Source organism: Haemaphysalis longicornis, unplaced genomic scaffold, assembly GCF_048455015.1.
Source record: "Haemaphysalis longicornis isolate Haplotype H1 unplaced genomic scaffold, Haemaphysalis longicornis Haplotype H1 scaffold_1, whole genome shotgun sequence".
NCBI classification, from domain to species: Eukaryota; Metazoa; Arthropoda; class Arachnida; order Ixodida; family Ixodidae; genus Haemaphysalis; species Haemaphysalis longicornis.
In genome coordinates, this window is record NW_027526203.1 from 379,431,449 (window position 1) to 379,451,713 (window position 20,265).

At 45.6% G+C, this 20,265-nt stretch overlaps 1 protein-coding gene across 3 annotated transcripts in view; it reads left to right on the forward strand.

The window, feature by feature from the left end:
- Window positions 1-20,265, forward strand: part of LOC144155165 (uncharacterized) — a 116,479-nt gene that overhangs the window by 67,045 nt on the left and 29,169 nt on the right. For all 3 annotated transcript variants that reach the window (XM_077686445.1, XM_077686446.1, XM_077686447.1), the window contains exons 12-15: window positions 9,024-9,140; window positions 10,480-10,668; window positions 16,162-16,296; window positions 16,445-16,600. In XM_077686445.1, the coding sequence (XP_077542571.1) occupies window positions 9,024-9,140; window positions 10,480-10,668; window positions 16,162-16,296; window positions 16,445-16,600 (597 nt within the window). The remainder of the gene's footprint in view (window positions 1-9,023; window positions 9,141-10,479; window positions 10,669-16,161; window positions 16,297-16,444; window positions 16,601-20,265) is intronic.

The following is a 20,265-nucleotide window of genomic DNA, read 5'->3' on the forward strand; positions in this document are numbered from 1 at the left end:
TTCGTTTCCATAAGAGGGTGCCTCTGGAGGTCTAGTGTCGTTCCTTAGTAGAACTGTCGACAGTTGAGCACGGATATATTGAACTCTAAGGGAATCGCGAAATAGTTCGATATATCGATAATTCGAAATTTACCGTATTTATTCGAATATAGGCCGGCCCCAATTCTAAGTTGACCCCCGAAAGTCCGAAGCCACGAAAAAAAAAAAAAAAAACTTACCTCGAATGTAGGCCGAACAAAAAGGCGAGGTCAGTGTTCACAAAACGAAAGCACGTTTATTGACCATGAAGATGCGATGCTGGAACTCAATCAGTTTCTCTTCAAAATCACTGGGCAACTTCTGGGCGATTGAGGTTCAACGACGGAGGCTAAAGCCGAAGCGCTTCATGCATTTCTGTAGCCAGCCCCGACTGGCTTTGAAGTGTGCCCGCGATAAGCCTCGTTCCCTTGAAAGCTCCCTTGCTTTTGCCTGGAGCACTTCCGTCGTTACTGGAAGGGCAGCTGCTCCCTGCGTCAGAACAAAGTCAGCCAATGCCATCTCCATTTCGTGGTGACGGCCTTCTCGTGGTCCGGTGAATGCCATCGTTGTTGCGGCACACGCAAATATCCTCTCCCGTTGCGTCCTCCAACGACGGACGTTTTTTTTCATCCACGCCGAAGTCCCGCGCGGCTTGGAACGTTCGACAACTCTGCGGCTAAAACAACTTTTCTTTTGAAAGCGGCCTATAATGGCACCGCTTGTTTGGTGCCATAGGCCTCCTGCGCTGGAGTTTTGGGGACATGCAGCGCCCCTAGCGGCCGACGCCTCTGGGTAGTACAAAAGCAGACGACCCTCGCCGCCCTCCGTGTGTTTTCAATTACAAGCCAGAGTGAAAGTTGGTTGTGGCGCTTTGTGGCGTGTTTAAATGACTGCATACTGTATGAAATAGCCCTTAAAGTAGCTGCAGAGACTAAACAAAATAATATCCGCTAAAAGACGCCGATTTGTCGGCTTTCTTTTGAGCGAGCTGTCGCGGTTGTCGCGGCGTGGGACACTATCGCCAGGTCAGGTGGTTTAACTGTTTGACGACCGTTACAGTTTTTTATTCTTGCGTGCGATCGACATAGGAAAGCTCACGAGTAGCATAAACCCGGAACGCTGCTCATCCTTCATCCTGAGGTAACTGCAGAAGGTTGCTTCATCGGGAGCATGCAAGCGAACGCAAGAATTGCGCAGCCGACTCAGCTGACACTGCTGGCCTGGCACCGCCTTTGAAACGAGTGGAAATTTTGTTTCGTATTTTCGCAAACTAAATGATTCTTGCGTAACGTTTTGCGCCGCACGATTTACGAACGGCAGGGTACATGTATAGCGCCAATTAAATAATCAATAAATTAAGCGCTAGTAAAGCACGCAAAACACGCACCAAATCACACGCCCGCTGCCTGCAGAGATGTGTACTTCTATAACATCACATAACAGAGCATAACATAACACAGCCGCATACACGGCGCGGGGCCCCGAATATTTATATACGATCATCACTGACTGTGTTGGTTTTCTAGTGCAGGGGTCGTCGAATCTGAACGCCGACACGCCAGTTTTTTCTTCAAATGGAGTTAGACAGCGAGACAAGAACAGAGAATTGGCGTCCTCCAGTTGAATTGCCCCCCCCCCCCCCCCATCTTCACACTTCGCCGGATATTGTCAAATATTATTAGAAATTCGCAGAATTTTTTCTCTTTGCATTGAAAGGCCCCCTCCTCCCCTCCCCCCCCCCCTTCCCATTTGCCGTCCAGCCCTCCGCCGTGTCGGCTGCATGGAACTCGGCCGTTGCTGACCCTCATTCTAGGCTATTAAGTGCGCACTGGGAATGTATGCTGCAAGAGCGTAATTAAGTAAAGTGAGAGCAAACAAGGAAAGCGAGCGGCCTCTTAGTTCGCCCGACAACTTAGTTTTACGGCCACTAATTTCGGAATCGCAAAACAGATTTCACGCTTCTGACGCTCGCTGCATTTTGTCACTGAGACACGCAACAAAACGGCAAGCTAACGCTGCACCATGTATTCGTAACGGCGACGCAAACGAGCACTGTTTAATTAAAGTGCACGCATAGTGTGCAGGTACGCAAAAGAGCGGCGCACCGCAGCAGGCGAGCCTGCGGTCCGCCGGACTGGCTGGCTTTTTAAAGCGCGATCATCGCCGATTGCGTCACTCTTCTTTTTTGGTCGGCTGTTTTTGAGAAGTCTTTGTCACCTGAGTATTAGTTTAAACTAGAAATTTCACATAAAATTTCACTTCGTATGACCATCGATTGGTGAACCTGTGAGTAGCAGACGCCGTCACGGGCCCGGCACTTTCGTCGGCGCTGTAAACGTGTTTAGCGCTGCAAAGCTTTTTCCCCTAATGCCAAATTGATCGCTGAAATAGATCGGACGCTTCGGGGATGAGCTGGTGACCACGTCGCAAAATAATCGGGAGCGTCGAGCTCATTTTGCTTCTGTCAACACGGGATCCTATGGGACCCCCGCAGCTTTGTACTACCCGGAAGTACTGCCCCGGAAGGCGCTTGCGCAGCGCCCCCTGGGCAGCGCAGGAGGCCTATTGCGCTGTCAAAACCCAACGCCACACCTCACGCAGGCCACTATCCGCACAGTTCAAAATGTGGCAGCATCGCCCTCAGCTATGGCCCCTTAAAGGGACACTGAAGTGAATTTGTCAAGCTCCCGTTTTTGCTTGCACTGCGTAGACTGGCTCAAATTAGCACACTTTTCATCGTTTATCCGGTTGACAAATCGGTAATTATTTTACAAAGCGCGAAAGAAGAAAAACTACCATGCGCGGTTTGCGGCGGCCGCACCAACTAAGGCTGTGACGTTGGGAGGAGGGGCGCCGTGATTGGACGATGCCCAAGGTTAGCAATCACACAAGTTTCGGTTTCGGTTTCGGTTCTGTAAAACATTACCAATGGCGTTGTTGGATGGGCATTCTCAATATCTCAGTAATCATCGTACCGCGCTTCTGCCATGTTGTCGGCTGTAAAATGCACAAGATAAGCCTCCCAGGACGGCTTGTAGTCGTAGCATTCACTAGCCGAGACCTACGCAGTGCATGAACGCCCTCCGCGTACCCGCAGACGCCCAAATGTCATGCGCTTTTCCCCCATATTTGGAGCTTGCCTCCCTCATGCCTGTATCGTAAAAAGCGTGTTCGCACCAGGCCAAGGGTCTGTTCATTCTGGCCTGTGCCCACTGCCTGCAAGCAGTCGGTGCTTATGGCAACAGCACGCCAACGAGAACTCGGTAGCGCGCCAGTGCCAGCCTGCGCGCGTTTTGTGAACTACTTCGTGTAGCCATGAACGTTGCGGCCCAAAAAAAGGTGAACTCAATATAGAAAACATCGGCGGAAAACAAAAAAGTTAACTTACAAAAAAAAAAAAAAAGCGCACGTACCCGCGGGGATTCGAACTCGTGACTCGCATAACATTTGCGGTGAATTCCTAGCGCCCCAGACCGCTAGGCCACGGAGCGGGACGCGAATGCCTTGCTAATATAGAGTATATATTGTACAACCGGTTTACACTTTTATTTAGTTTTGGCATTTCAAGCCGCTTAGGTGACTATTTGTTGTACTGCGATCGTGCAGTAAGCGTCGCCCGAGTTTCCACAGTAGCTCACGTCTAGCAATTGCATTTCGTAGACGTAAAAGCGTTCGCAGAAGCGTAGTCGTGCTGCTGACCGCTGTGCTTGTTCGCCCAGCGCAAAAAAGTGCTTCCCGCGCCCTAGTTTTACGCTGTACGGTAAAAATATCAGTTGATTTTATTTGCTTAGTACCTATATTGACTTCGCTGACTCTTCTCCCGCCTTCAAGAGGCCTTATATTTTCCTACTGGCGTACCAGTCAGCGAAGCGTCGCATGTGCAGCGCTTGTGTGAAGCGACCTTGACTTGGAGCTAGATACAGTGTACAAACAAACCAAGTAAAGAAAGGCACATTCTTCCATTCACAAACGTGTCCTGGCTTCGTTTCAACTAAGCGACCGAATTGCGACCAAGCAATTTTTTTTTAACCTCCTTGATTGCGACGACTCGCCGGCGGCCGGCGGACGAAACGCTGGGCCGACTGACTCTGTCGGCCGGGGAGCCGTGCAGTAGCGCAGCCGTGGCGCAGCCAATTGCCAGCTCATCCCCTCCTGATGTCACACGAAAACGCCACAGAAAATGGGCGAGCGTAAAGAGAGGAGGACAGCGTTTTCGTATTAGTTTTTCTACTAAATAAAATCGCGTAAACGCGCCTAGAGTGGTCGAAACATAGCCTGGGGACTCCGGACTACAATTTGCGCTAGTAATCCCGCAATGTTTACATATCACTTCAGTGTCCCTTTAAGTGGCTACTGGCTCGTCTAGTAATGGCTACAATACTTTCTTTTCTGGGTGGCGCTAGCTGCGCGCCACTTCCCTCAATTCCATTTGGAAATTGGCGCGTGTTTCAAAATCCTCGAATCCAAGCCGACCCTGGAGTTTGATATATCAGTATTTCAAAAAAACTATCGGCTTAGATTCGAATAAATACGGTAAAATATGCCATCTGAAGCTTATCTGAAAACTTCGCACATCAATGACAGCATTTCAGTCGCAGCGAGCGGGAGCACACCGATTTGTTCTTCACAGCACGGAAAATTCGAGCCACGGCGCGATGACCTGTGCACTTTATATAACATGAGACTATCTTCAAGCTTACTAACGCCGTCCAAATGAGAAAATCTGCCGTTGTACACTGTGCCACAACAGTGCCGAATGTGAACACTGGCGCAAACTCGGCTGCAGTAGGCGTTTGGGAATGTTGTCAGGGCCTTTAGCAGGGTTCGCCTCTTCGGCATTGGTGATGTCCGCCACAGCCTGCACATCGTCGTGAGCACTTACTAACTCGTGTGCCATTGTGTCATTTGGAATGACGCATGGGTATGCTGACATCTCTCTAAATTCACTCTCGAGGCCCTCCGTCCCATCGTCCTCGGTATCAAAACACCTCTCATCTGGAGCCGCGTAACAAAGCCGCTTTGCACGTGACATGCACCAGAACGGCCGGGCTGTGGCTGCGACGCCTTCGCCTTTAACTCTTTCGCAACCGCGCCATAGGGCATCGATGCGATGGTATCGACGTTTTGAATGCGCCGCCAAAAATTTGTTTCAGAGACTACGGACAAGTGGCGCCCTCTGATGTGTTCAAAAAGAACAAAAGTTTTGGTTTCGATTTCGTTTTGCTGTTTTCACCGCAAGGAGGCGCCGAGAAAAATACAAGTTTGAGTCGGGGTGACGGCGTTGTTTGGCAATCATGGCTGCGGCTCCTCCGCGCGCTACTCGAAACCAAAAAGCGAAACCAAGCACTTCGGCCGCTTCTAAGTCCGATTCTTTTGACAAGAGCAGCAGCGAGGAGTCTAGTGATGATGTTGAATCATGGGACTTCAGTTCAGACAGTGACATTTCATCACAGCAGCCGGGGACATCAGCCACTGTGCGCACGTAAGTTCCGTTTCAGCGCTCCCACTGGATAAATACAGTGTGCGGTCTTTATAACTGACGACAGTTGTTTATTCTGTTTCCTTAAGGTCTCGGCAACATACGGTGGAGATATTTTGCCCAATGCGCCAACACGTGTGAAGTTTGAGCCCAAGCGACAGCCCGGTGTCCATATCGACGCTACACGGCGGAGTGGCACCCGGAAGTTCGCAAGAGCGCTCGATTTTTTTATGATGTTTTTTACGGCCGAAGTGATCAGAATGTTGTGTGACAACACAAACAAGTACGCCTGGATGAACATTCTTGACAAGCCGACCTATGCTCGTTGTGACGGCTCATGGGAAGAAGTAACTCCGCTAGAGATGATGCGTTTCATTGCGATCATCATCTACATGGGAATTGTTGAAGTACCATGACTGCACTTATACTGGAGCACGGGGAGTATATACAGTGGCCTTCTCCCATCAAAGATTATGCCCCGAAACCGGTTTGTAGCTCTACTAGCCTTTTTACACGTATCGGACCCGGACGACTTTGCAAGTGAAGCCACTGTTGGCAAGATCTGGAAGGTGTCCTGGCTTCTGGAGCACATCAATCAGACGTCAGCAAATTTTTTTCAACCAAAGCGGGACCTCTCGGTGGACGAACGTATGGTGAAGTCAAAAGGCAGATCAGGAATGAGGCTGTATATCCGGGACAAAGTGACTAAGGGGGGGTATAAACTTTGGGTACTAGCCGACTCCGAAACAGGGTATACCCTCCAGTTCTCTGTATACACAGGCAAGCGTGAAAGACCAGGACCACATGGCCTAGCTTTTGATGTGGTCAGCAGCCTGTGCTCAGAGTATCTAGACCAGGGGTACAGGATTTACATGGACAACTTCTACACCTCTGGGAAACTTTTTGACCATCTGCTGGAGCGCAAAACCCTTGCCTGTGGTACCACCCGGAAAGATCGCCGATGTTTTCCAACTGAGCTGAAGGATGTTGGGTGGGAACGAAGAGCTCAGCGCGGAGACGTTCGGTGGCTTCGCGATGGCAACATTTTATATATGCAATGGAAAGACCGACGCGCCGTGAACCTGATGAGTACCATTCATACAGCCAACAAGTTTGTCCCAGCCACGCGAAGGGAGAAGACAGGTGACAGATGGACTTTGATTACCATCAAGAGGCCTCTGCTTGTCCAAGACTACAATGCTGGCATGCTGGGTGTGGATAAATCGGACCAAATAATTGGAACCTACAATGTCTTGAGGAAATGCGTGCGCTGGTGGAAAACCCTGTTTTTTCATTGCGTGGACATAGCGTGTGTCAACAGTTTCATCCTCTACCAAGGCCATCGAAAAGAAAACCCAGGAGTCCCAGAGCTAGCCCAAAATGCCCGATTCGACCAGCTTGCTTTTAGAGAGCAGCTCATTCAGTAGATCTTGGATTATAATGACATCGAGCAAGACCGTGCCCCATATCCAAGTCTAGAGCCAATTCGCCACCAACCCCAGAAAATGGAGAAGTCGAGGAACTGCAAGCTGTGCTATCGAAAGAAGAAAGTAGAACAGAAAACATATAACAAGTGCAGCACATGCGAAGTGCCCCTATGCTTCACGTCCTCCCGCAACTGCTTTTCTGAGTGTCACAGCAGTCACCACCCCTAGCTTGAAGGGCCATGAAAAATAGAGTTTATAACGTACAGAAATGAAACTTTCCAGAATGTGAGCTGACATCATGTGTAACGTTTTGTATATTCCAGAACTTTGAATTTAATTTTGCAGCTTTGTTCAGCTGCATGTGTATGTTTTGTTTACTTCGGTTTCGTGTGTTTTTTCCTTTGTTAACAGCTAAAATAACAAACAGTTTCCTACCTATCACACTGGAGTTATTTTTGTTCGAAAGCTTGATTAAAAATGTACAATTTGGTATATCACAATGCCAAATGCAATAAAAATTACTCAAGAAAAAAAATGTGATCGAGGATGTCGAAAATCGGCCCTTTTTTCGCGGTTGCGAAAGAGTTAAGTCAGGTTTGATGCGGAGTATCACGCTAAAAAAAAAAGCTGTGAAAAATGCAGCCGACATCATTTCGCCGACCCATACTCTTTGAATAATGTCCGCTTTTGTCACTAAATCCTAATTCCGTTTTCCCGTGACCATGGCTTTAAAACGCGTGCCGTGGACGAAACAAACACGCACCACGTTACATAGGTCTCCCTGCATTATCCACCACTGATAACTGCTCAAGCATGCAGCAGAAATGCCAGGAACCAAGCACTTCTGGTCGTTTTCCCCTCCTCCTTAATTGCCTCTCGCACCCAATAAGTCGTCGCGTTCTCGCTGCCATGGCGCTGCCCCCTATGCTAGCATGCAAGCAGAGGTTGAAGGTCATCGAAGCAACACTTTTGAGGTCATCATCGTCATCATCGCATCCAACCCATAAGGAAAAGTGCCCTTGCAGGGGCACTTGCGGCGCAGCATTCAATATATCGAATGTGCCCGTGATCGTGAGTTTGATACACGCATACAACAGCGCTATACATTTGCATGGCATTTCCAAGGGGATGTTCAGATTATTCGATATAAACAATAATTTAATATATCCGTCTTCGATATATCCGTGTTCGACTGTATTCGAATGGAGTCTCAAACAGGTTTGGTATTGATAGGGTGCGATTCTAGCGCATCGCACCGCATTCCTGCAAGCAGGGCTATAATAGCGAGTCAGAAGATGATAATAAACCACTGATAATAAACTGATAGTGGACATCAAGAAGCATCAACCACCAAGCTTTGTTTTCAGTTCGATGCAGATTTTTCTGCATCGCGTGCTTGTTCTGAATACTGTGCTGGCCGTAAATGCAAATTCAGTCATTGACAAGATGTTTTTATGTCTTGTGGGGACAAATTGGTGCCTCTGATAATATCCACCCACCATATTTCTCCCAGGGAACCACTCCAAATTGCGCATTTTGAAATGGGGGTTGGGCTTCACTGCATGGCATGGCACCACATGTGCTAACATTATTTTTAAATCTGACAAACTGTTCCGCACAAGTCGACATTTTTTCTTGGACGTGTTATTGAAGTGTTTCCCTACAAAATGTATATTCAAAATTTTTTCTATCTGTGGTTTGTTGTACACAACTCCTTTAGTATCATTTTCTACGACATGACAAAAGTTCTTATTTCGATTTTTTTTTTCGCAATTATGATGTATGAAAACATTTTAATAACTGGTGTTGTTGGAAAGGTCGTTAAATCATTGCTGCAGTTTGCTTAAACAATATGTTTAACAGAAAAAAAAAGGTTTTTTAGGCCCCTAAAAATCGATTAATTTCCCGCGGTAACAAAAGAGTTGAGTGATGTGCTAAGGGCTAGTAACTGCTACCAAAACTGTTCCAGATCCTGTTTAAGCTGTCCCGTCCCCAAGAGTGTGTTCCCAGTGTTCTAGTGGCATTGTATATGCTCTGCTGCTGTGCCCAGTACTTAGGGGTGTTGACCTTTTCTCCTGACGCTGCTGGCCTGTTTACAGAACTCTTTCAGTCTGGAACCTGTCTGCGCACCAGTCAAAGCTCTCTTTCGTGGCTACCTGAAGCATCCACCTTGGACCAACCTGGACCAGGCTCATTTCCCCGACTCCGTCAAAAACGTAAGGAGGCTCTGTTCTGTGTGGAGATCTCTTTCTAGTCCAGCAAAAACGACACCAGGAATGTAAACTAACATAGTTTGGCTTTTGCTAAAATTTCTCATAAACTTGTAGGGTAGTGTTCTAGTGAAATTGGCGTCTGCCACTTTCGCTTACGAGCTCAATGCATGAATGTCTGTGCGTGGGTACAGCTCAAGAACATTTGAAGTTTCCCCCTGCACCTTATCCCCCCATCCGGTTGTTCCTCCGCACCGTGCAGAGAGACTCGTTAGAGCGAGTACCGTATTTACTCGCATAATGATCGCACTCTCGTTTGTTTTCAAGTTTGTCTTCAAAATTTATGTCTTATGTGTGCCAAGTCTAGCTGATGATGGTCGTGCTTACCTCTGTTTCCTTACCTTTCAAAGCGGACATGGCTATGTTACCGCCGCAGACTTTCCGATATTCGCGATATCGGCAAGCATGTGTTCAGTATTGATGAGGAAGAAACTCTCACTAAAGGCACATAATTTACTCACAAGACAAAGAAAAAAAATGCGCTCAGCTTTATGCGTCGGCAGCCATGTCTCTTGATATCCTGCACTGTGACAGCAACAGGCAATTATTGGTCGACCAGTGTTCACCTCGGAACAAACTCGTTCCGGCGCATTCCCTAATTCATGAAAACACTGAATTTTGCGTCACTTTGAAAAGCGGCTGGCAGTGGTGTGCAAAGTTTTTTTTGTGTGTGTGTGTTTTTATTTATTATATTCATGAGCATTATTGTAAAAACTTTGACCCCCAATTTGCTTGTGTTTTTGGTGCTGAAAAGGTGTTTGCAAAAAAATTATTTCGCGTAATGAACGTAATTGATGCGTAATTTCACGTAATTGATGCCTTAAATGGGCATCAATTTTTTTTTGAAAAAAAGGTGCAATGATTACGTGAGTAAATACGGAATTTTGAATGTGACGTGAATTGTTTTTGTTGTTTCTTGCGCTTATTCTGCTCATAAATATAATGGTTATAAATTTTGCTTATAAATTAAATGTCACGTGAAGCGCAATCTCCTTTGAAAATATGCGTGTGCATTGATGTCACAAGTCTATTGCTTCAGTGGAGTGATACATTACATGAGCTATGGCTGTTTTTAACTTGTACCGTTGTACAATTCTCAATCTCCTGTTTGGGGACCTACAATAACAATGGACCTTGGTGAAGTGCTTTCATACCTAGCCTTGTGTGTCATAACTATAGCCCAAGAGCTCTTTAAAGCACAGTGCGTGAGGGTCAGCCTTTGCCATTTTTGGTTCTTTGTGATGAGGCATACGGCCTTGTATTCCTTTTCTTCTTTCTTTTGTAGCGCCTGCGTTCCTTTGGCTTCCGTAGTCCCACCAGCATCCAGGCCCTGGTGTGGCCAGCAGTGCTGGGCAACAGGAATGTGGTTGCGGTGGGACCTCCGCATTCTGGCAAGAGCTTTGCCTACCTGGTCCCCTTGGTGTCGAAGCTCTCAACAGAACCGGACTACGCGAACCTGCCACAGTGCTGTGGGGTGAGTGCAGGACAGTGTCTGTGCAAAATCATGTTGCCTGCATGCGCTTGCCAGTAAAGCACGAGCCACAGGGGGAATGTTGTGTGCATATTCTTGAGCTTCAGTGTGACAAAAAAAGTGCAGAATGGAAGCAAAATAAAAATGCAGTTTCAGCAGCATTTAAACGCTTATAATGGCTCACATTTTGCAATTGCTGGCGATTTGGTATGGGCTGTACCTAAAATTGAGTTGCTTCTTAGCTGTGATATTGTTTTTTTAATGGGTTAGGGACTGTGAGGACAAGTGCCTCATGGGGGCGGGCGTGTGACCCGCGAAATGTATGCAATTGTGGAAACACTCACACACAAAAGGAAGCTAGGGGGGAAAAAAAAACAACGTTTGAGCGATAGAGTCGGACTAAACGAGAGTTCAAAATGACGCACAAAGGGCTGGGAAGAGGTGACGTTGATGCCTTCGCTGTGTTCGGGGGTCCTTTCGTGGGCCGCGTCTTGAGGCCCTGAAGTCGTATTGGTACACGCCAAGACTCGTTGGAAAGCTCAAGCTGTGGTGGCAGAGGCTCGGAACAGATGTCCCCAGGAACAGCACCTCGAACGGCATCCTAGTCAAAGCACATCCTCACACTGGCCACAAACTGCCTACCGGTTATGATCCCTCCGCTCAAAGCTATGTCACCACTAGCTCTGCTGGCTCATCCCTTGTGCTCAAGCCCCCATGCACCGTGTGCTTGCGCCGGTGTCTTCCTCCTTTTCTATTCCTGGCTTGCCAATGTCTGCTATGCCAGTCATCACAGGACATTTGGTGACCATATTATGTGTCACGAATGCAGTTGAACCAGCTTTCTTTGCACCGTTTACAGCATGTCGTATATAACAGCGAACAGTCGTGACACTATCAATTTCACTGTATGCTATGTGGCAAAGTATCCCAACTGTTCACAATGCAATCGGTTGGAGCAAGCGGCTATCGGTTATACAGGGGTGAGACGGCTGTGCATATTGCTCAGTTTTGATACAAATTCGTTTTCTTGCGCCAGGCTGCTCCAAAAGCTTGAAAATTTCTACAATTGCGCCAAACTGCTCCAAAACGGTCTGAGAGCCAAGGATTTTAACGCTCCCGTCAGTTTCAGTGGGGGAAAATGCTTACTGGCGGCATACTTTTCCAGCATCTGCAAGATGATTCTGTTTGTAACGGTTTAATTTTGATCATTAAATAAAAAAACCCGTATAGTAATTATAATTAGTTTTTTCGGAAGTCGCAATGTCGGGTGCATATGTTATATTCTGCAGGGGTGAGACAGCTGCGCATATTGCGCAGTTCTGATACAAATGTGTTTTCCTGCGCCGGGCTGCTCCAAAAGCTTGAAATACGCAAAAATTGCGCCAAACTGCTCCAAAACAGTCTGAGAGCCAAGGATTTTAACGCTCCAGTCAGTTTCGGTGGGGAAAAATTCTTACTGACGGCATAATTTTCCAGCACCCTTAAGGTGATGCTGTTTGTAAAGGTTTAATCGATTGATCATTTAATTAAAAACCCGCATAAATTTACCCCGAGATAGTCTTTTTGAAAGTCACAATGTTGGGTAGCACATGTTATATTCTGTGAGATTTTAAAGTCTTCCCATCCAAAACCATTGCAAAGTCCTGTAGAAAAAATACTTATGTGTACTGAGGCAACAAACTACTTGTCCAAGTTGATAAAAAAACGGCAATTTTCGGAGCGCCGTATCTCCGGAACGGCATCACGGGGCGCCAACATCTTGGTGTGGAGAAGATTAGGAATCATGGCCGGCGAGCGAAGCAGTTGCTCGTGGTTCCTTGCAGAGTGCTCTTCGCCGATTTCTACCATGGTTTTGGTTATGAGGGTGGCTGGGTTTACACTTAGTCGTTTGGTCTGTTGCGGGAAGTTGCGAGACTCGAAAGACGGGAGTTCATCAGAAACGTGGTGCTTGCGAATTCGCCGAGTTTCGGCCTTGAGTGTGAGGCGCGGTGCGTGCTTGAAGGGAACTTTCGGACTTATTGCGGTGTTAAAAAACGCTGAGTTACTGCTGCCTTTGACAGCGAGCGTGCGAGCGGCGGGAATGGGACGATCGACACTGCAGAAGCGGCGCTGGCTACATCGCCGCAAAATGTTCAAGCAGTGTCCGATAGCGGGACAGGCTATTATTACAGGCTAGTAATATTAGTTCATCTCTGAAGTGATATTTGTACCAACATTACTCAAATTACGATCGTAGTGAACGTGCACATTGGGGATAGAAATGGGAGGGCTGGTGGGGTGCGACGACTGTCACCTCGCTTTGTGCAACTTTTGCCGTGGTTCTGTGCTTTACGTAAAGCCCAGTCTGGGATTAGAAAAATAATTTCTGCGTTCACATGATAATAAAAATGCTTTGCAATTGCTTAGTTTTTCAATTCGATGTTTCCAACGGCGCTCCACGCTACCTATGCATAGAGCCTCGGAATTTAAAAAAAGGTTTGTGAAAGGGTAGTGGAATAGAAAAAAAAAACTATTGAAATGCTGTTTCAGTGTCGGGTACGTTCAAAACCGATTAAAAAGTGCACTTTTCTCCCCGGAGTTGCCAAAAATGTGATTTTTTAGGCCCCTATAAGGTGACATAATAAGTGTTCTTCTGCTCCAAATCAAGGTTTTGCTCCAAAATCGAGGTTTCGCTGCTCCAAAAACTGCTCCCAAATTTGATTAAGCTGTCTCACCCCTGATTCTGTGAGTTTTTAAAGTTTTCCAATCGAAAACTAGTGCAAAGTCCTGTAGAAAAAATACTTATGTGTACTGGGGTGACAAACTACTTGTGCTAGTTGATGAAAAAACGGCAATTTATGCAGCGCCGTATCTCTGGAATGACATTACTGGGCGCTGCCATCTTGGTGTGGTGAGGATTGGAAAACATGGCCGCTGGGCGAAGCAGTTGCTCGTGGTTCAGGCAGGGTGCTCTTCGCTGATTTCTACCGTGGTTTTGGTTGTGGGGGTGTCTGAGTTTACGTTTAGTCGTTTGATCTGTTGCGGGAATTTGCGCGACTCGAAAAACGGGAGTTCATCAAAAACAACGCGGCGCCCGCGAATTCACCGTGTTTCAGCCTTGAGTGTGGTGGGGCGCGGTGCGTGCTTGAAGTGAAATTTCAGACTCATTGCGATATTATAAAACGCTGAGTTATTGCTGCCTTTGACAGTGAGCTTGCGAGCGGCGGGAATAGGGCGATCGACACTGCAGAAGTGGCTGCGCGCCGCAGCCTACATCGCCGCAAAATGTTCACGCAGTGTCCGATAATTGCACGCTAGTATAACGGTTCATTTATCTGAAGTGAAATTTAATGCCAAGAGGGAGGTGGCTAAGCATACCAACGTTACTCATATTATGGTCGTGAACGTGCACCTTGGGGATTAATTGAAATGGGAGGGCTCGTGGGGTGCGACGTCTGTCACCTCGCTTTGCGCAACTTTTGCCATGGCTCTACACTTGTGCGTAAAGCCCAGTCTGGGATAATAAAAATAATAATTTCGTCATTCACATGGTAAAATTGCTTAGTTTTTCAGTTCGATATTTTCGATTGATTGATTGATTAGGGTTTTAACGTGCCGACACAACGCAGGCGATGAGGCGTGCCGTAGTGGAGGGCTCCGGATTAATTTTGACCACCTGGGGATCTTTAACTCTTTCGGGACCGCTTCATAGGCCATCAATCACATATGATCGATGGTTTCGCGAGCCTGCAGAATACAAATTTTCGCTCGATGGAACACCTAGCGACATCTAGGAGATAGTTTGAAAACTGCAGTTTTCTCTTTTGTGAAGTTTCTTTTTTTATGGCCAGGCGGCAACGCGTCAGATATTTTATTCTGACGGGCAGGGGTTTCGAATGTAAACAAACATGGCGTCATACTCGTGCGAGCGCGATAAAAAATCCGCCTCGTCTCGGCTCGCATATCTTCGCCTTCTACTGTGAATTTTAACGATGAGAGTGGCAGTGAAGAGTCGAAATGCGGCTTTAGAGATCGGATTTCAGCTCGAGTGAGAATTCGGGTGTCGATCAGCCTGGAACATCAAATCGCGCTCAAAGGTGGGTGTTGGTTTCGGTTTCAATTGGCTCTGGAGTAGGTATGTGCGCTCGAACTATGTTCTGGCTGGTTTACATTTATTCGCTAGGGTGTTAACTACCTATGGTGGTGATCTCCTGCCACCAGCGCAGAAACGGATCAAGTTTTCGCCGAGACAAGAGCCGGCGTGTACCTGGGCGACGACGTAGCCATGGCCCTAGTGCCAAAGAGATCACACACAAAACAAAAAACCAGTTACACCTAGCCGCATCAAACTTTTTCAATGAAGAAACAAAGCGTTGTGTTAGATTTCGTATATCCTGAAATAATTTTATTCTTTTTTAATATTTTTATATTTCCGCTTTTTTCTATCTTTTTCTGTAGTTTTTTACGAAGTTCTTACTTTCAGATTTTTTCATGGTTCTATCGTCAGTGTTGAAGTAAAACTTGGTATTGTATGTCAAAGAACATATCATTAGCTGCATTTTGGTATATGCTAAGGCAGGATGGTGCCTTTGCTTTATGTAAAAAAAAAAAAAAAAAATTGTACCGAGACCTCCCTTTTTCATCACTTTTTCCGGCGGTCCCGAAAGAGTTAAAGGACACTCTGCAATATTTATTCTGGGCCTGTCTACTTTTACAACACAATGCAAAAGTTGTTCATTGCAGAATACCTAACAACATTAGCGCACAACATTTAAATAGGTGCTAACGAGTTTGTGAAAGCTCCCCTAGCTTTATTTTTTTATGCCTGGTTCGTCTGGTTCGTGTTTAAAGGTTTTCTTTTTCCTGCTATTTTTCTCAGGCTGTTTGATTTCAAAATGTCGGTAATGTTGCCTCCACCTCCTGCTTTGTCAGCACCGGTATCAGCTGAAAATATTAATTCAACAACTGTCGCTACAAGTACAGCCCTAGTTTTTCTCATGTTGTCGATCTCCTCCTTGACAACACGTCTTTTCAGCAACCTAGCTCATGCAAGCTGCCCTTTTTCTGAGACTAGAGATTTGGGAACATGGATTTGCTTCGATGTAAGTAATCATTTGTAGAGCCATCAAACAGGACGATGTAACAGTCACATTTCTCTACCTCCTGCTCCAGCAGCTGCTCCAAGTTTTCATCACCTCTTACAGTACTTGCACCAGAATTTGTATGGCTGTTTCTACCGTCGCAGTAGATTATGGGAAATAATCCCAAAAAATTTGCTGGAAACCATTCCGGAATTTCGTAATTTGAGGTTAATCACTGAAGTAGGGCTTCTCAGCATCAGCAGTTGCCATGAAATTATCTGGGCGAAAATAAAATGAGCTTGTGTAGATCGTTTTGGGTTGCTTTGAAGATCCAGTGGGAGCCTTGCCTAGTTGTTTTCTGTGGCCAAAGCCTGCGTGTCGCATCTTAGCAGCCTGTTTGTAACGACCCACTGCCCTTGTCACCTTGTTTGCACAGCCCAAGGCGGTGGTTCTCACCTCCTCCTGGAAGGTGGCGCAGCGTGTTTTTGACCAGCTCCAGATGCTCATAGACGGGAACAGTGGCCTCACCTGCGACGTTCTCTACGCTGGAGGGGCAGAAATTGGACGAGAGGTAATGGCTCACTTGTTTCAAGAGCTCACAGTGTTGTCTGCGGTTCACATTTAATGTCACGATTTGCTACACTATCTCTCTCTTTTTGTTAATTTTTATTTGTTATAGTGTTAATGTTATTGTTTTTTTTTTTTTTTTTTGCACTTAGGAGAAGATTGCCAACGGGTGCGACATACTGGTGGCAACCCCGGCAAGCTTCTTGCGCTACATGAGGAACTACGACCATTTCATTCTCAGCCTTGACCGGTGCTGCCATTTGATACTTGACGACGCCGAACGGCTTCTGGAGAAATACCCTGCCGAGGTAATGGCATTGCTGCACACTCGTCTTTATCATGTTACTGCTGCTGTGGCATGTCCATAAAAAGATTCAGGTCTAACAAACCATGTTATGCCCCTGTTGAACGTGCCTATTTAAGTGCACTTCTACAGAGTGCACTCGGCTAAAATGTCATTCGGGAGCAGCGAAATGGCAAACGCAAATGACACTTTCCACGGAACGCACTTTAAGCTGAGTGCGTTCCTGAAACACACTTTACCGGGGCCGGCTCGCCGAGTGAGTAGTCTCGTCAGCAGGGATCCGAAAATCTGGAAAGATAGCAGAAAACAGCGAGCGCTTAGATGGTAATAGGTAATGTTAAAAGTTGGTTATAGATACATTGCTGATTTATTTCTACAAAACGAGAAGCAGCGACAAAAAAAAAAAATAAAAAAATAAACTCGCTCTCAACGCTGTGCCAGCACCGCCTGGTGGGGTGTTGTCAGCCGTTCTCTGCGGCGTTTACGTACAGTTTCTTGTGGCCCTGTGGTTGTGCTCCCATTTCAGCCTTCTCTGCTATATCCCATGCTTTCAGATAATTTTCCCCCCAATGATAATGCTGCTGCGATTCGCTTCGCAGTGAATAACGGTGAAGATATCAGTGCTGGTGTTCAATCGCTGTCCCGACAACGTTTTTTGTGGACTTGTGTGAAGCGCCAGTTGTGATTTTGAACAATGCAAACCCAACGAAATGTTTACATTGTTTCCCACGTGATAAAGAGGGGGAATTTCAAGTAATTTTGCGGAATATTTACGCCGGCTATCGTCACTGACATCAGGGCCAAGGCTGCACTCTGCGTAAGTGCACTTAAATAAGCACGTGTGACAGGGGTTTTACTTTGTTTACTTGCGTAATGGGAGTTAAATTTTTCGCTGTACAAGGTCCCATATTTTCGTGTGTATAACCCACAACCAGGGTTCTCTCCAAGGTAGCCGGAGGTGGAAATGCTGCCCACTGCTCCGTTCCCCCCTTCCCCCTTCAGTCTCTGACTCTGGGGCCTCCTCCTGAAATCTTGTATTGTACACATTTTTGTTGTAACACAAAATGAAACAAATTCAAAATTCAAATCCACTGCCCACTGCATTCAGTAGGCCACACACCGCTCCGAATGACCCATTTGAAACTCGCACCTGAAAATTGCTACAGAAGAAAAAGGGCAATGCCAGCGGCAGCATCTCCCTCTTTGTTATGTGAAAAGGAGTCTGAACAAGTAGCTTTGAAGTCACATTCCCAGCTGCGTGCAAATCTTGGAGTCAATGCTTGCGCTTGTCACTTTTTATTTTTCGTAAGAGTGTCCATTTTTCGCCATGCTGCGCCACCACAATGCACAATACCTGGTATTTGACCAGAATTGTGCAATTTTTGTGATAAAAATTTTATTTACCAACCAATTTTAATGAAACTGCGCGGCATTATAGAGTTTTTTGTGCTGATTTCAAATATGCCATTAGATTTTTTGTAAGTTGATTATATTTTGAGTTAATGATTAATTGCCATTATTTTGGGTCACAGTTACAAAATAATCACTCCATACAGAATGGTAATTACCACGTGGCTAGGCAGAGAAATGACTAAAGAATACAACATAGGAAGAACTTTTTTGATTCAGCTATTTTTGGTCGTTTTACAACACAGTGATCTTCGCTTCTCCCGCGCTCTGCCAGAAATGGCTCGCGGGTGGTGCCAATTGAACACAATAATAATTTTCCAAAGCCTGCATTTGAAAAATTTGTTTCCAACATTGTATTCTCCACACATTTTGGTGTCAGAAGCAAAAAGAATTACAGTTGTACCTGCTCTGGGAGCCGAGATATCTGAGGATGAAATGCTTGCTTTGCATTGCAAGAAAAGTGCCATTTCCAAATCGAATTCTGCGCTAACTGAGCTGTAGAGTGCACTTTAAAATGCTATTATAATATAATAACAACAAAATATGGTTCCTTTTGATGAGGAAATTTACAACTGATAGAAAAATGGCCGTGAAGGCCAAAAATGCCATTTTTCAGAAAACGCTTTATTTTACTGTTTTTCGGCCCCAAAGACCCAACTGCCCCCTTAAACTTCTATTTTGAACCCCCCCCCCCCCCCCCCCTTCCCCTCATTCTCAAAATGTCCACCTCTCAAAAATTTTTGGGGAGAACTTTGCCCGCTACCAGTAATTTTGAAATGGGGGGGGAGCTGCCTGAAGAGGACAGCCCATCACATTGCAGGCTGGTCTGTGATGCGTACCTAAGCACGACATTCATTCCACTTTCCCTTTCTCAATCTGTTTTCTAACTGGCATTTTGCCAGAAGCAGATAAAAAGTTTTGTTATGCCAGCTTTATGACTTGCATGCTGTTGATTGTTATGCTGAAGCCATGGCTTCTAAGAAATAAAATAAAGAGCCAGAGACCCTGCAGAAGCCAATTAACAGGGGACACAGTTTTACAAATCTACTTTACTATTTTTCATGAATAATGATGAATGTAGAGAGTAAGTTGAGATGCTTCTGTGATACCACCTTAAATATTTCAAAGTGATGCCTCAAACACTTTTCTAGTTATGAAATTTTTCTCCTGTTCATCTTGAGCAACTTGCAAAATGTGATCAAAAACATTCTGAGAGCACTGTGCATTCCAAAATGAATGTATGAGGTCGGGATACAGTTTTTTATTACAATGCAAAATTTCTTGGTTTTTATTTTCTTGTGGGGCAGTAGACTTTAAACGAATCAAACTTCACAAGAAGTAATAATGGGAAACCAAGAATTTCACAACCTGCACTGTTTTTCAAGGAAGGTAGTGAAAAGAAAAGAAATGGTTTCAAAATAAATTGAGCAGTCATGAAAAAATCAATCAGAGGAGGTGGCAGAAAAGAAAAATAAAGTTTTGAAAAAATGGCTTTTTAAGTTGTACCATAGATTTCTTTTATCAAAAGGCACCAGGATTGTAGTCATTTGCTATCTTTTCTTTTTTGAATGTCTTGCATTGAAATTTGAGTGCTTCTGCAGCCTTTTTTAATCTCAAAACATCCTGTCCAGCTACTCCGCGAAGAGTATGCGGCCCAGTTTGCTGACTTGGGGGGGTCTGTCAATGCATAGTAGGTGTTTTGGTTACCTGTATTGCCCTGGACAACTTTCCTACGTAGAGTTGTCGCCATGGGAAGGACAAAGGCATTCTTTTCTTTTCATAAATTTGAGGACTGACTTTGGTCTTTCTATGTTTTGTAACCTTGCCTGGAGCAGCAACTTACCACTCATGAGTGCAAGTGTTAACTGTGAAAAATTCTTATCCAGAGCATTACAAGGATACAAAGGAGATGCAAAGAAGCTTTGTACAATTCAAACTTTACAATTGTTGCACAATTCAACTTTACACACTGTACAATTGTTGCACAATTCAAACTTCACTGTGTAAATTATTTTACAATACTTTTAACATTCCGGCCAGCCAGCCAGGCCGGCCAAAATGTACTGGACCATTGATGTATACATTGAAGTTATAATTTCTGTAAAAAAACCTTAATCTGGAAAATTGTGCGACTGTGAGGTACATTTTTAATGCTTTGAGCAGTTTTTTTTTGCTAAAGATCACTTTACATGATCGCTAAAAGTGCCATGGCAAACGTTGCTAAAGGAAGGCAATGACTCGTGCACGTAGCCCACAGCT